Source organism: Mobula birostris, chromosome 11 (assembly GCF_030028105.1).
Source record: "Mobula birostris isolate sMobBir1 chromosome 11, sMobBir1.hap1, whole genome shotgun sequence".
Classification (NCBI taxonomy): Eukaryota; Metazoa; Chordata; class Chondrichthyes; order Myliobatiformes; family Myliobatidae; genus Mobula; species Mobula birostris.
Genome location: NC_092380.1, coordinates 6970120 through 6985245, shown reverse-complemented (window position 1 = coordinate 6985245; position 15126 = coordinate 6970120). Strand labels below are relative to the sequence as shown.

General features: G+C 45.5%; 1 protein-coding gene across 1 annotated transcript; it reads left to right on the top strand.

The window, feature by feature from the left end:
• Positions 1-395: 395 nt before the first annotated feature.
• Positions 396-12292, top strand: mpst (mercaptopyruvate sulfurtransferase). The gene is made up of 2 exons (XM_072271563.1): positions 396-1026; positions 11927-12292. The coding sequence occupies exons 1-2, from the start codon at positions 447-449 to the stop codon at positions 12226-12228; spliced, it is 882 nt and encodes a 293-aa protein (XP_072127664.1). The 5' UTR covers positions 396-446; the 3' UTR covers positions 12229-12292.
• Positions 12293-15126: the final 2834 nt, after the last annotated feature.

Sequence of the window (15126 nt, the reverse complement as noted above, 5' to 3'; positions counted from 1 at the left end):
GTCTCTCTCTCTCTCTCTCCTATTAGATTCCTTCCTCTCTCCATCCCTTTACCTTTCCCACCTGCCTGGCTTCACCTATCACCTTCTAGCTATTCTCCTTCCCTTCCCCTCACTTTTTTATTCTGGGGTCTCCCCCATTCTTTTCCAGTCCTGAACAAGGGTCTTGGCCTGAAACGGCGACTGTTTATTCATTTCCAGAGGTGCTGAGTTCCTCCAGCATTTTGTATGTGTTGCTCTGGATCTTCTGTAGAATCTCCTTATTTAAGATTTTTTTGTTTTATAAATTTTTACAGTCCAGTCCCAAGGGACAGCGCGGCGCAAGATCTGTTCAGCTGAACGAGGAAGCAAAGTGCGCTTAAATGGGAGCTCGGTAGGGGGTGGAAGGTCGGTTTCCTGCCGGGTGAAGTGCGGTTCCGCTCCAACGCAGGGAGGGAGGAGAGGGAGCCATGGCGTTGGTGCGCAGTGTCGTGTCTTCAGCCTGGCTGGCTGAGGCTATCCGCACGGCCAAGGCGGGTACGCTGCGGGTGCTGGATTGCTCCTGGTACCTGCCCACGGTGCCGCGCAACGGCAGGAAGGAGTTCGAGGAACGGCATATCTCGGGGGCTGCTTTCTTCGACCTTAACGAGTGCAGCGACACCTCGTCGCCCCACGACCACATGATGCCGCCGGCCGAGCACTTCGGCCGGTACGTGGGTGCCCTGGGCATCGGCAACGCCACGCACGTCGTGGTCTACGACGCCAGCGACTGGGGGATGTTCTGCTCGCCGCGCGTCTGGTGGATGTTCCGGGCTTTCGGGCACAGCCGGGTGTCGGTGCTGGACGGGGGGTTGGAGCTTTGGTGCCGCCAGGGTCTGCCGGTCACCGCCGAGATTCAGCAGCTGCCTCCCGCCCAGTTCCAGCCGCAGCCCCGAGCCTGTGTCAAGAGTTTCGAGCAGGTCCTGGACAACATTGACAGCAAGGAGTTCCAGTTGGTGGATGCCAGACCCTCGGGCAGGTTCCAAGGCACCCAACCTGAGCCCAGACCAGGTTTTTCTTCCAAATCATTCTCTCTCTGCTATGTTTCACCTTGCACCGTTTATATAAAACATAGAACAGTACAGACCCTTCGGCCCACAATGTTGTGACGACCCTTTGATTTATTCTAAAATCAATCTTAATCCTTCCTGAAAAAAAGTCTCTGGCTGTCCACTCTATATGCCTCTGATGTTGTACACGTCTATCAAGTCACCTCTCATCCTCCTTCCCTCCAAAGATAAAAGCCCTAGCTCACTCAACCTGTCCTCATAAGATTTACCTCCTAATCCAGGCAGCATCCTGGTAAATCTCCTCTGCACTCTCTCTGGCTTCCACATCTTCGGTGACCAGAGCGGAATGCAATACTCCCAAGTATAGTCTAACCAGAGTTTTTTAGGGCTGCAACATTACCTTGTGGCTCTTGAGGTCAGTCCACCGACTAGCAAAGGGCCAAACACATAGAAACATAGAAAACCTCCAGCACAATATAGGCCCTTCGGCCCACAAAGTTGTGCCGAACATGTTCCTACCTTAGAAATTACTAGACTTCCCCATAGCCCTCTATTTTTCTAAATTCCACGCACCTATCCAAAAGTCTCTTAAAATACCCTATGGTATCCGTCTCCACCATCGTTGCCAGCAGCCCATTCCACACACTGAGTAAAAAACTTAATGACATCTCCTCTGTACCTACTCCCCAGCACCTTAAACCTGTGTCCTCTTGTGGCAACACATCATAAGCTTTCTTAACCACCCTATCAGCTTGTGCTGTAACTTTGAGGAATGTGCACCTCAAGATTCCTCTGAGGGATACAAAATTATAAGGGGTTTAGATAGGGTTTTTCCACTGAGGTAGGGTGGGACTGCAGGCTGAGGTCATGGGTTCAGGGTGAAAGCTGAGAAGTTTAAGGGCAGTATGAGGGGAAACTTCTTCACTCAGAGGGACGTAAGAGTGTGGAATGAGCTGCCAGCACAAGTGATGCATGCAAGGTCAATTTCAACGGATAGGTGCATGGATGGTAGGGGTATGGAGGGATATGGTCCTGGTGCAGGCAGACGGGAGCAGGCGGTTTAAATGTTTTCAGCATGGATTAGATGGGCCGAAGAGCCTGTTTTTCTCTATGACTCTATATCTTTGATAGACAGGAGCAGGGTTGCTGTTGTGAAAGCATCTGTTTAATAAGTTAATGAAGCAATTAGAGAGAGAGCGAATGAAGGGCATGTTAAAACTGCAAAATGCTGGTCAAAGCTGTATGAAATACCCAGCAGCTGAGACACTGGAGAGAGAAAAACTGCACCAATATCACAGTCGGACTTGTAGCAAGACTGGGGGATTCTGATACGATCAAGGGAGTGAATTAGCTGAAGCTGTAGAATTCAGTAGGGAATAACATGCACAGAATGCTGGAGGAACTCAGCGGGTCAGGCAGCATCAATGGGATGGGAAATAGACAATTGATGTTTTGGACCAAGACACTTTATCAGGACTGGAAAGGAAGAATTGAATTGACTTTGTTACTTACATCCTTCACATACATGAGGAATAAACATCTTAACATTACGTCTCTGTCTAAATGTGCAATGTGCAATTTATAGTAATTTGTAATAAATAGTATGTACAACAGGAATTAATCAGTCTGATGGCCTGGTGGAAGGAGCTGTCCTGGAGCCTGTTGATCCTGGCTTTTATGCTGCGGTACCGTTTCCTGGATGGTAGCAGCTGGAACAGTTTGTGGTTGGGGTGACTCAGGTCCCCAATGATCCTTTGGGCCCGTTTTACACACCTGTCTTTGTAAATGTCGTGAATAGTGGGAAGTTCCCATCTACAGATGCGCTGGGCTGTCCACACCACTCTCTGCAGTGTCCTGCAATTGATAGAAGTACAGTTCCCATACCAGGCTCTTAATTGTGCCCCTGTAGAAGGTCCAGAACGAGGGGTCACAGTTCGAGGATAAAGGGGAAGCCTTTTAGGACTGAGATTAGGAAAAACTTCTTCACACAGAGAGTGGTGAATCTGTGGAATTCTCTGCCACAGGAAACAGTTGAGGCCAGTTCATTGGCTATATTTAAGAGGGAGTTAGATATGGCCCTTGTGGCTAAAGGGATCAGGGGGTATGGAGAGAAGGCAGGTACAGGGTTCTGAGTTGGATGATCAGCCATGATCATACTGAATGGGGGTGCAGGCTTGAAGGGCTGAATGGCCTACTCCTGCACCTATTTTCTATGTTTCTATGTCCTTAGGATTTGGGGGTCCATAAACTTTTTCAACCGTCTGAGGTGAAAGCAGTGTTGTTGTGCCTTTTGCACCACACAGCCAGTATGTACAGACCACATGAGATCCTCAGTGATGTTTATGCAGCAGAACTTAAAGCTGTTCACCCTCTCAACCCCAGATCCATTGATGTCAATAGGGGTTAGCCTGTCTCCATTCCTCCTGTAGTCCACAACCAGCTCCTTTGTTTTTGCGACAAAGTGAGAGGTTGTTTTTCTTGACACCACTGTCTCAGGCTGATGATGCCAGAATAAAAAGGGGGAGGGGGAAGAGGAAAGAGTACAAACTGGCAGGTGAGGGAGGGGACCGGTGGAACAGGGAAAGGGCTGAAGAAGAAACCTAATAGGAGAGGACAGTGGTCCATGGAAGAAGGGGAAGGAGAAGGGGAACCCAAAGAAGGCAGCTGAGGACACGAGAAGGGAAGAATTAGTATTGAGTCCAGTAGACTAATTTGCCCAAACAATTGATGAAGTTACACACACAAAATGCTGGAGGAACTTGGCGGGTCAGGCAGCGTCTATGAAAATTAATACACAGTCGATGTTTTGGGCTGAGACCCTTCGTCAGGACTGAAAAGAAAGAGGGAAGACGCCAGAATAAAAAGTTGGGAGATGTGGAAGGAGGACGGGCTACAAGGAGAAAGGTGAAGCCAGGTGGGTGGGAAAGGTAAAGGGCTGGAGGAAAAGATACCTGATAGGAGGGGAGAGTGGACCACAGGAGACTGGGAAAGAGGAGGGGACCCAGGGGGAAGTGATAAGCTGGTGATAAGAGCTGAAAGGCCAGCGTGAGGAATAGAGGCAGAGGTGGGGGTCGGGTGCGAGGGAACGGAAAAACATTTACTGGAAGGAGAAATCAATATTCATGCCACCAGGTTGGAGGCTACTCAGACAGAATATGAGGTATCGCTCCTCCACTCTGAGAGTGGCCTCATCTTGACACAGGAGGAGGCCATTGACTGACATGTCGGAACAGGAATTAAAACACTTGGCCACTGGGAAGTTCCGCTTTCAGCAGATTAAGCGGAGGTGCTCGACGGTGTGGTACCCCAATTTACGACGGGCCTCACCAGTGTAGAAGAGGCCGCATCGGGAGCACTGGACACAATAGACGACCCCGGCAGGTTCACGGGTGAAGTGTTGCCTCACCTGGAAGGAGAGTTTGGGGGCCCATAAGTGGAGGTGAGGGAGGAGTTGAATGGGCAGGTGTAACACTTGTAGGGGTAAGTGCCGCGAAGGAGATTAGTGGGGAGGGACGAATGGACAAAGAAATCGCGGAGGGAGCGATCCCTGTGGAAAGTGGAGGGAGGGATGGTAGGTAAAGATGTGTAGAATCCTTTTGGAGATGGCGGGAGTTGCAGAGGATGATGTGTTGGACATGGAGATCATGGGGTGGTAGGTAAGGGCAAGAGGAACTCTATCGCTATGAAGGCGGCGGGAAGGTGGGCTGAGTTGATGAAGTTATATCCCTCAAGTTTACATTTGTAACAACGTAGAAGATCAGAGATTGGATTGGGACTGGAAGGAGAATTAAAGTGACTAGGATCTGGACATTCAGGGTCACTCCAGTGGACTGATTACAGCTACTCTGCAAAGGGGTCCCTCCATCTGAGTTTGGTTTCTCCAGTGTCAAGGAGACGATGTTGTGAGTACTGAATGTAATACAATTGATTTGTTCTTTCACCCAGAAGGGATATTTAAATCACTGGATGGTGGGAAGAAGTTGCGATCAACGTCGGTAAGACCAAAGAACTGATTGTGGACTTCAGAAAGGGTAAGATGAGGGAGCACACAGAGAGGGTTCAGAACTGGAAAGAGTGAGCAACTTCAGGTTCCTAGGTGTCAGCATCTCTGAGGATCTAACCTGGGCCCAACATTTCAATGCAGCTATGGAGAAGGCAAGACAGCGGCTATATTTCATTAGGAGCTTGAGGAGATTTGGTTTGTCACCTAAGACATGCAAATATACCGTGGAGAACATTCTGACGGGCTGTATCACATTCTGGTATGGGCCGGGGGTGGGGTACTGCACAGAATGGAAAGAAGCTATAGGAAGTTTTAAAATCAGTCAGTTCCGTCTTGGGTACTAGTCTCCGTAGTATCCAAGACATCTTCAAGGAACTGTGCCTCAGAAGGGTGACGGCTCACTGATCAGGGTTCGATTCCCACCATTGCCTGTAAGGAGTTTGTACATTCTGCCCATGCTCTGCTTTCCTCCAAAGACATATGGGTTAGGATTAGTGAGTTGTGAGCATGCTATGTTGGCGCTGGTAGTGTGGCTGCCCAGCACAATCCTCGCTGATTTAATTTGACACAAACAATACATTAACTGTATATCTCTACGTACATGTGACAAATAAAGCTTCTCCCCTCTCCCCCACTCCTTCCCGCCCCCCCCCCAACCTTCTGCAAAATCCCCCCCCCGGGATCAATAAAGTATGACTATTACTATCTGAGGTGGCTTGCTCCCAAATTATCATGTTCACAGGAGCTGAGCAAGGTCGGTGAATTGATTTGTGATAAAATCCTGACATGATTAACATCCCTGTTTATTTAGTGCAAGAAGCATCTTTGCAAAAGATTAAAGGTCGACCATCTGAATAGAATGTTGTGAACTTTCTTCTGTATTATTTATCTCCAACCAGTGACGAATGGTCATGGAAGATTCCACTGGAGTATGTTTGCCCTGAAGGATTTTACTGCTTCTTATGTATAATGTGTTACCCTGGAATGTATAAGCCGGGGCACAAGAGATTCTGCAGACGCTGGAAATCCAGAGCAACACACACAAAATGCTGGAGGAACTCAGCAGGTCAGGCAGCATCTATGGATATGAATAAACAGTCCACATTTCGGGCTGGTTCCTGGAGAAGGCTCTGGGCTCAAAATGTCAAAGTTCAAAGTACATTTATCATCAAAGTACGTATACAAACTTGAGATTTGCCTCCTTACAGACAGCCACGAAACAAAGAAACCGAAAGGACCCATTTTAAAAAAAAGACTGCAGAAAATAAAAATGAACCGTGCAAACAAGAAAGGCAAGCAAATCACATTTAGAACTGAAGTTCATGATAGAAAGTCTGTCGACAGACACAGAGCCACAGCCTCAGCTCAGTGCAGAGCAGAGTAAACGTCATGGAGCAGCGAGCTGAACCGGCCCATCCCTCACTCCAGCCCCGTCACCCTGACCTTCTCAATCTGACCTGCTTAAATCATCGTCCGAACGTCCAGTTCTACTGCTTTGATAACCTTTGGGGCCGGGATCCTGCTGACTCGATTTGTCCTGGCACTTAAATCATTCAATCCTGAGGTCGTTTCTCACTCTTGTCGACAGGCCTGTACCCTCTCCTCTGTCGCCTCACCTGGGTTCTGCCGCATTGAATCACCACCAAGTCCAAAGGGAAGTTACAGTCTATTGTTTGTGGTGATTGCTTACCAAAAAGAGTGTTATAAATAAACTATTTAGTAGTTCCCTTTGTTTTGTTTGCTGCTGATAAGTGGTCGCTGAGCTTCATCTTAAACCGGACTGTTTATTCATTTCTATAGATGCTATCTGATCTGCTGAGTTCCGCCAGCACTTTGTGGGTATTACCAGGAACTGGGATTCTCCTGTACTGACGACAGCCAGTAGATATTTATCAGGAGCACTGCATTGTCAGTGATGCCTCCCATCCATCTGACAATTTCTCTGACCCTCTACCATCAGGCAGGAGGTATCGTAGCATTAGGGCAAGAACTGTTAGGATAGGAAATAGCTTCTTCCCCCAGGCCACACAATTACTGAACTCCCTGCCACCACTCAGGTCTCATCACGTATGAAGCGCCAGTAGCGTTATACTGCTTACTTTTAAATTTGTATTGTGTATGCACCTTATTATTGGTTAATTTATTTGTGGTAACATTACTTTATGCACGTGAGTTATATGTACTGTGTTGTGCACCTTGGTCTGGAGGAGCGTCTCGCTTGGTGGAATACATGTGTATGGTTGAATGATGAACTTGAACTTGGGAGGGTCAGAATAACTGGGCTTTATTTGTTTGCTTTCTTTCTTCTGAAAAAGTATCACAATTTGGGTCTCTGGAACAGAAACTCAGCAAGATGGAGATCCCATTGAGCTGTGCATGGCCTCTAATCAATGTAAATACTCTCTCCGCTATGCATGGATTATCAAGTGAAAAGGGTTGGGGAACTACAAGTCTGCACGAGGAAACAGAACCAGGGTCCCATTTCCTGACTGCCGTTCAGTGACCATGACCTGACATTTTGTACTCGCAGGTGTGAAGTAAATGGGATTGAGCCCGGTGTAAAAGTGAAGTAACTTTATTATCAAGGTACGTTTATGTCACTATCTGCTACCCTGAGATTCATTTTCTTGCGAGTGCTTACTGTAGATACAAAGAAACACAGTAGAGTCGATGAAAAACTACACACAAAGATGGACAAACAAGCAGTGTGCAAAAGGTAATAAATTGCACAAATACAAAAAGAAGGACTATCTGTTTATTCCCAACTATTCATTCAGTGATCGGGCGGGGGGGGGGGGGTGCGTCCTGTGATGGACTGGGCTGTATCCACTACTTTTTCAGCGTCTCTAAGTCTCTTTCTTCTGTTGACCTTTGTTAATTACTGCGGCCTATTTGCTCTTTGGTACCCTTCTTCCGTTTGATTTCCTCACCATCGCCCAGAGAGAATTATGTTACCTGTTTAAAGGAATATTTAAAGTCGTAGAATTATAGAGCACTACAGCACAGAAAGGGGACCTTCGGCCCATTTAGATTCTGCCAAGTCCCATTGACTTGGACCTGGATCGTAGCCATGTAGTTGTCCAACCTTCTCTTAAATGTTGCATTCAAGCTGACATCAACCACTTCTACTGGCAGCTCATTCCACACTCTGAGTTTCCCCCTTAAGTACAATACTTCACATTTCACCCTTAGTGTATCACCTCTGGTTCTACTCTCAGCCAACTTCAGTAGGAAAAAAGCCTGCTTGCATTTATCCCGTCCATACCCCTCATCATTTTATTTCCCTCCCCCCATTCTCCTGCACTAGTCCTAACCTATTCCAAGCTTTCCCCATAACTCAAGTCCTAGCAACGTCCTAGTAAAACTTCTCTGTACTCTTTCAATCATATTGATACCTTCCCTGCAGGTACATGTCAAGAACTGCACACAACACTCCAGTTAGTTCAAGAATAATACAGCCCGGGGGGCAGTTGTATCCTCGTTCTCAGCCGACTGGATTGTTAGTTAGGTAAATGTTGTGAGTCAGCATGTATGGCAAGTAAGTTGGCTCAGAAGAGGCTGATATCTTATTATTAGACCGGGGTAACTAGCTGAAGCCCAGGTCGTGGGACTCTCTGCCTGCCGCTCAAACATTGGAAGAGGTATCAGAAGAGAAATTGTGCTCAGAATATGTGAGAGTTGCAGATGTGCTGGTTACTGCTTTACAGGAACCACGTCCTAACACTCTGCGTCTAACTTCATCCACACACCACTGGCTTATTAATGTTCTCCATAATTGGTTCCATGTGATTCATCTCTCTCATCCCTCTGGCAATCAGTTCCACATTGCTGGCACTCCCTAAGCAGAAAGAGTTCCTCCCGAATTTATTTACTGTATGTATTATTTATTTAGCGGTCAGCGCGGAGGAGGTCCTTCCAGCCATTCGAGCCACGCCGCCACAGCGACCCCAACAAGCCCGATGCACCCTAACCTAATCACAGGACAATTTACAATGACCAGTTAACCGACTGGACCTCTTATATAAGTATAATTGCAAAGTAAGCACGACAGCGCCTCTACTTCCTCGGGAGTCTTCGGATGTTCGGCATGTCACCAAAAACCTTTGCAAACTTCTACAGATGTGTGGTGGAAAGTGTGCTGACTGGCTACATTACCGCTGGTATGGGGAACACCAGTGACTTTGAGTGGAAAATCTAACAAAAGGTAGTGGATTCGGCCCAGTACATCACGGGTAAAACCCTCCCAACCACTGAGCACATCTAAATGAAATGTTGCCATAGGAAAGCAGCGTCCATTATCCTCACCACCCAGGCCATGCTGCTTTCTTGCTGCTGCCATCAGGTAGAAGTTACAGGTGCCTCAGGACTCACACCACCAGGTTCAAGAACAGTAACTACCCCTCAACCATCAGGCTCTCGAACAAAAGGGGATAACTACACTCATTTAAGGACTCTTTTATCTTGTTATTTCATGCTCATTATTTATTGCTATTTATTTATATCTGTATTTGCACAGTTTTTCATCCATTGATCCTGTTTACAGTTACTGTTCTACAGATTTGCTAAATATGCCTGCAGAAAAAGAATCTCAGGGTTGCATGTGGTGACATGTATGTACTCTTGATAATTTTATTTTTTACTTTGACTTTACTTACTAACTGTTACGTCTTTTGGACTCTGTGAGGAAACTGGAGGACTAGAGAAAACCCACACATTCCATGGGGAGGATATATAGAGAATCCTTACAGAACAGTGCTGGAGTTGAACTCTGAACCCTGGAACACCCTGATCTATAATAGTGTTGTGCTAATCACTACCCTACTGTGACCCTCAATTCTTTGTACTTTATACTTCTCCAATTAAATATGAGGTAGTCATTACTAAAAGCAGAATTCCCTGTTCATGATAATGACTATCTTATACTTAAGGACCATAGTTCCCCTCTCAACTGGAACTGCAAAATATTCTTTATAATTACAAGCAAACAATGTTTTTCTCCCCACTATAGAAGAGCTCGGACCTGGGCTGAATGAGTTTAATCACCCTTTTCGCCCCATTTCATCAACGGGTAATGGTCACTTTCAACTGTTTACCCTGCAGGTTGTCTAGGCCAGAAAGGATTGGAAAGTGTTTGAAATGAAACAGAAGAACTCAGCGGGTCAGGCAGCATCTGTGGACACAGTATAACAGTTAACATTTTAGGAAAATAACTTCCAGCAGAACCTGAAACATTAACTGTGTTCTTTCCTAAGACAGAATGCCACTCGGCCATTGAGTCTACCCCACCAGTCCATCATGGCTGATTTATTATCCCTCTGAAACCCATTTTCTTTCTCCCCATAATCTATGATGCCCCGACTAATCAAGAACCTATCAGCCTCCGTTTTAAATATACCCAATGACTTGGCCTCCACAAATATTCCTTCAGATGCCAGCTGATCTGCCGAGTATTCACAACAGTTCAGAATCAGGTTTATTATCACCAGCATGTGACGTGAAATTTGTTAATTTAGCAGCAGCAGTTCAATGCAATACATAATCTAGCACAGAGAGAGAAAAAAAATAAAAATGAATAAAATAAAAATAATAATAAATAAACAAGTGAATCAATTACAGTATATGTATATTGAATAGATTTTTTTTTAAAGTGCAAAAACAGATATACTATATATTAAAAAAGGTAAGGTAGTGCTCATGGATTCAATGTCCATTTAGGAATCGGATGGCAGAGGGGAAGAAGCTGTTCCTGAATCGCTGAGTGTGTGCCTTCAGGCTTCTGTATCTCCTTCCTGATGGTAACAGTGAGAAAAGGGCATGTCCTGGGTTTCAGTTTTTATTTCAGAATTCCAGCATCTGCAGCACTTTCAAAGGTACTCCCTGAAGAAATGTAAATTGAGCTCACAGAATCTTTATTTAAAACTGTGACATTGAGATTTGGAAGACTATAATATGTGCTGAGGGGTGAAATTTTCACAGATCATACAGATCACAGATCACACAAACCAATCTTCCATCCTTGGACTCACTTTACACCGCACGCTGTCGGAGCAGTGCTGCCAGGATAATCAAGGACACGACCCACCCAGCCAACACACTTTTCGTCCCTCTTCCCTCTGGGAGAAGGCTCAGGAGCTTGAAGACTCGTACGACCAGATTTGGGAACAGCTTCTTTCCAACTGTGATAAGACTGCTGAACGGATCCTGACCTGGATCTGGGCCGTACCCTCCAAATATCCGGACCTGCCTCTTGGTTTTTTTGCACTACCTTACTTTCCATTTTTCTATTTTCTATTTATGATTTATAATTTAAATTCTTAATATTTACTATCGATTTGTAATCCAGGGAGCGGGAAGTGCAGAATCAAATATCGCTGTGATGATTGTACGTTCTAGTATCAATTGTTTGGCGACAATAAAGTACAAAGTATTTATCCTGAGGTTAAAGTCATGTAGGATTGGAATGGTGAACTTGTTACATTCTTTCTGCTACCCAGTCTGCCAGGCCTTCCAGTACATAGGGTGGCATAGTAGTTGTGCGTTGCTACAGCGCCACTGACCCTGGGGTCAATTCCTGCCACTGTCTGTAAGGAGCTGGTATGTTCTCCCTGTGACTGCGTGGTTTTCCTCCAGGTGCTCTGGTTTCCTCCCATATTTCAAAGATGTAAGTTTTAGCAGGTGAGTTGATCACGTGGGTGGCGTGAGCTCGTTGGGCTGGAAGGGCCTGTGCTATATCTCTAAATCAGGGGCTCCCAACTTGCTTAATGGTGTTGGTCCATGGCATTTAAAAAAAAAGGTGGGGAGCCCCTGCTGTAAATAAATAAATAAAATTTCCAGCATGAAAAGATTTTTGGTTTGCTTTGGGAAAGTTTTAATCTTTCTCTCTGCCCTATTTCTCAAGGTTTCGACCCTGGTCACATCCCAGGCAGTGTCAATATCCCTTTCAGTGAATTCTTGGACCCAGAGACTCTAAGGATCAAGAGTGAGAAAGAGCTGCGGAACCTCTTTGAAGAGCGTGGTGTTGACCTGTCCAAACCGCTGGTGGGCACCTGTGGCACAGGGGTCTCTGCCTGCCACATCGCCCTTGCTGCCAGCCTGTGCGGGCAAGACCACGTGATGATCTACGATGGCGCCTGGGTGGAGTGGTTCAGAAGAGCTAGTCCGAGTAACATCATCTCGGTGAAAAGTGAGAAAACTGGGTAATCACCACTGAAGTCAACGGCTTGGGGTTGAAGCCACACACATCAAAGTTGCTGGTGAGCGCAGCAGGCCAGGCAGCATCTCTAGGAAGAGGTACAGTCGACGTTTCAGGCCGAGACCCTTCGTCAGGACTAACTGAAAGAAGAGCTAGTAAGAGATTTGAAAGTGGGAGGGGGAGGGGGAGATCCAAAATGATAGGAGAAGACAGGAGGGGGAGGGATGGAGCCAAGAGCTGGACAGGTGATTGGCAAAAGGGATATGAGAGGATCATGGGACAGGAGGTCCGGGGAGAAAGACGGCGGGGGGGGGGGAGAACCCAGAGGATGGGCAAGGGGTATATTCAGAGGGACAGAGGGAGAAAAAGGAGAGTGAGAGAAAGAATGTGTGTATAAAAATAAATAACAGATGGGGTACGAGGGGGAGGTGGGGCATTAGCAGAAGTTAGAGAAGTCAATGTTCATGCCATCAGGTTGGAGGCTACCCAGACGGAATATAGGGTGTTGTTCCTCCAACCTGAGTGTGGCTTCATCTTTACAGTAGAGGAGACCGTGGATAGACATGTCAGAATGAGAATGGGATGTGGAATTAAAATGTGTGACCACTGGGAGATCCTGCTTTCTCTGGCGGACAGAGCGTAGGTGTTCAGCAAAGTGGTCTCCCAGTCTGCGTCGGGTCTCGCCAATATATAAAAGGCCACATCGGGAGCACCGGACGCAGTATATCACCCCAGCCGACTCACAGGTGAAATCACCTGTCCAACTCTTGGCTCCATCCCTCCCCCTCCTGTCTTCTTCTATCATTTTGGATCTCCCCCTCCCCCTCCAACTTTCAAATCTCTTACTCACTCTTCCTTCAGTTAGTCCTGATGAAGGGTCTCGGCCTGAAACGTCGACTGTACCTCTTCCTAGAGATGCTGCCTGGCCTGCTGCGTTCACCAGCAACTTTGATGTGTGTTGCTTGAATTTCCAGCATCTGCAGAATTCCTGTTGTTTGTGGCTTGGGGTTGACTTCTGAGATCTGTGAAAAATTAGTGAGTCCCTTTTTTAAACCAGCGTCAGGGCACTTTATCTAATATTTAACCAGGAGGAAATATTAAAACGAAGTGTGTTTGAAATGTTCTGTGGAATATGTCTGGCACTCTTTATGGCAGTGTGTAGCAACAGTTACATCCTCTTCTTCCATGGTTTCCATGAGCTGGTGAGTTAACGGACTAAGTGTTGAATCTCTGTTTATCTTCTGATCCTTATGGTTCTTCCAGGAGTCAAAAAGTGGTGAGCAGTCTTTATTCTAACGATTGTACAAATAAACCTACAAATACTAAGCAAACTAAATAAAGAACTGAGGAAGGATGCTGAGAGGTGAATTCAAAGACAAAAGAATAAAGAAGCAAAGCAAAAGATGGTGCCTCTGAAAAATCCATGACTTTTATAGATAAGAAACTTCTTAGATAATAAACTAGTTAATAGGCTACATAATTAAAATAATTGCATCACGTGGGTGATGTGCTAATACTTAGCCAATGAAAAATGAGAAAAGGTGATAAACCGTTAGTTCAACTGTTATACCACTTTCTGCCAGAGAGTGGGGATGAAACACTATGTATGGTGAAAAATATGTGAGTTTATTAAAAAGTATGAATCTTATAATAAGTACGGTATTATCAAAAAAAAACAGTGGTCTTCAAAAGTGGGTTGAGAAATGCCAAGGTGACTCCTCAAGGTGCTGTGGTGGAACTATTAATGAGAGGGGAATATGCAGGCAAACATCATGCAGAACGCTGGCATGCTAGTGTAGTGGTTAGCGTGACGCTATTACAGCTCGAGATGTGGGAGTCTGGAGCTCAATCCCGAGTCCCCTGTGAGGAGTTTGTACGTCCTCTCCAAGGAATGCTCACAGTCCAAAGGCCGAGTGGTTAGTAGGTTAATTGGTCATTGTAAATTGTCACATGATTAGTCCAAGTTTAAACTGGTAGGTTGACAGCGAGGCTCATTGAGCTGTAAGGATCTGTTCCATACTGTGTGTCTAAATAAATAAAAGTAAATACATTTAGAAAAGCAGCCTTACTACTGAAATCCCTGGAGTTAGACTCGAACCCTCAATTTCTGGTTCGTTTGAGATGGTTACCAATTAAACCAGCTGCACCAGAGGATGCATCACACGGGCGAATTATTCCAACAGGGCAGCCCAGGTTTCTGACTGAGAACATGAATCCTTGATGAGTTTAGAATCCCAGAAGATAGAATCCAAGTCTGAATATTGTTGATCCTTTAAGTGATCATCAGTCTTCCAAATGCATTTGTCAGAAGGCCAAACATGCAGGGTTGTAGGCAGCTTCTCGGCCACCATCAAAAGTGCAACACAATTGGGCCAAGAGTTAAATTTATTCAGCATTTTAAGTTACTCTGTCCTGTCACTAACCCAAGCCATGCCAAGCAAGTGCTAAAACACTTCCCTTCAGTAAGGACAAAATGTTAGATATGGGAAGGAAGGAATTGAATTGAAAATGATGTGGAAAAAAAACATCAGAAAGAAAGAAAAGAATTCAACATAAGATTAAAAAATGCCTATTGTCCTAGTTAATTAATAATTAAAGCAGCCTCTGAACTAATTTACTAGAGGTTGAATATTAGCTGCCATGGAGATGCAGCAATATCATCCAACGTAAACAGCATTTTACAAACTTATAATCAGACTCAGATTTGAGAACTTTGATCGTATAAAAAGAATAAAGCTGTGAAATTGTTTGAAGATCTTGTACCTTGGCTTGTTGATATTGTGCTTCTCCTTCCAATAAAGGCAAGATAGGAAACATAGACACATAGGCTTATCATTTTACTGAGTGAAATTACTTCACGTTGAATGTTACAGAGGAGAACAGCACCTGAGTGTTTCATAATGTTC

What these genes read in the sequence shown, in the direction of transcription:
- mpst (XM_072271563.1), top strand. Translation starts at nt 447, where the DNA reads ATGGCGTTGGTGCGCAGTGTCGTGTCTTCAGCCTGGCTGGCTGAGGCT. An exon ending in CCAACCTGAGCCCAGACCAG is followed by an intron (nt 1,027 to 11,926) that starts GTTTTTCTTCCA and finishes CTATTTCTCAAG; the next exon opens with GTTTCGACCCTGGTCACATC.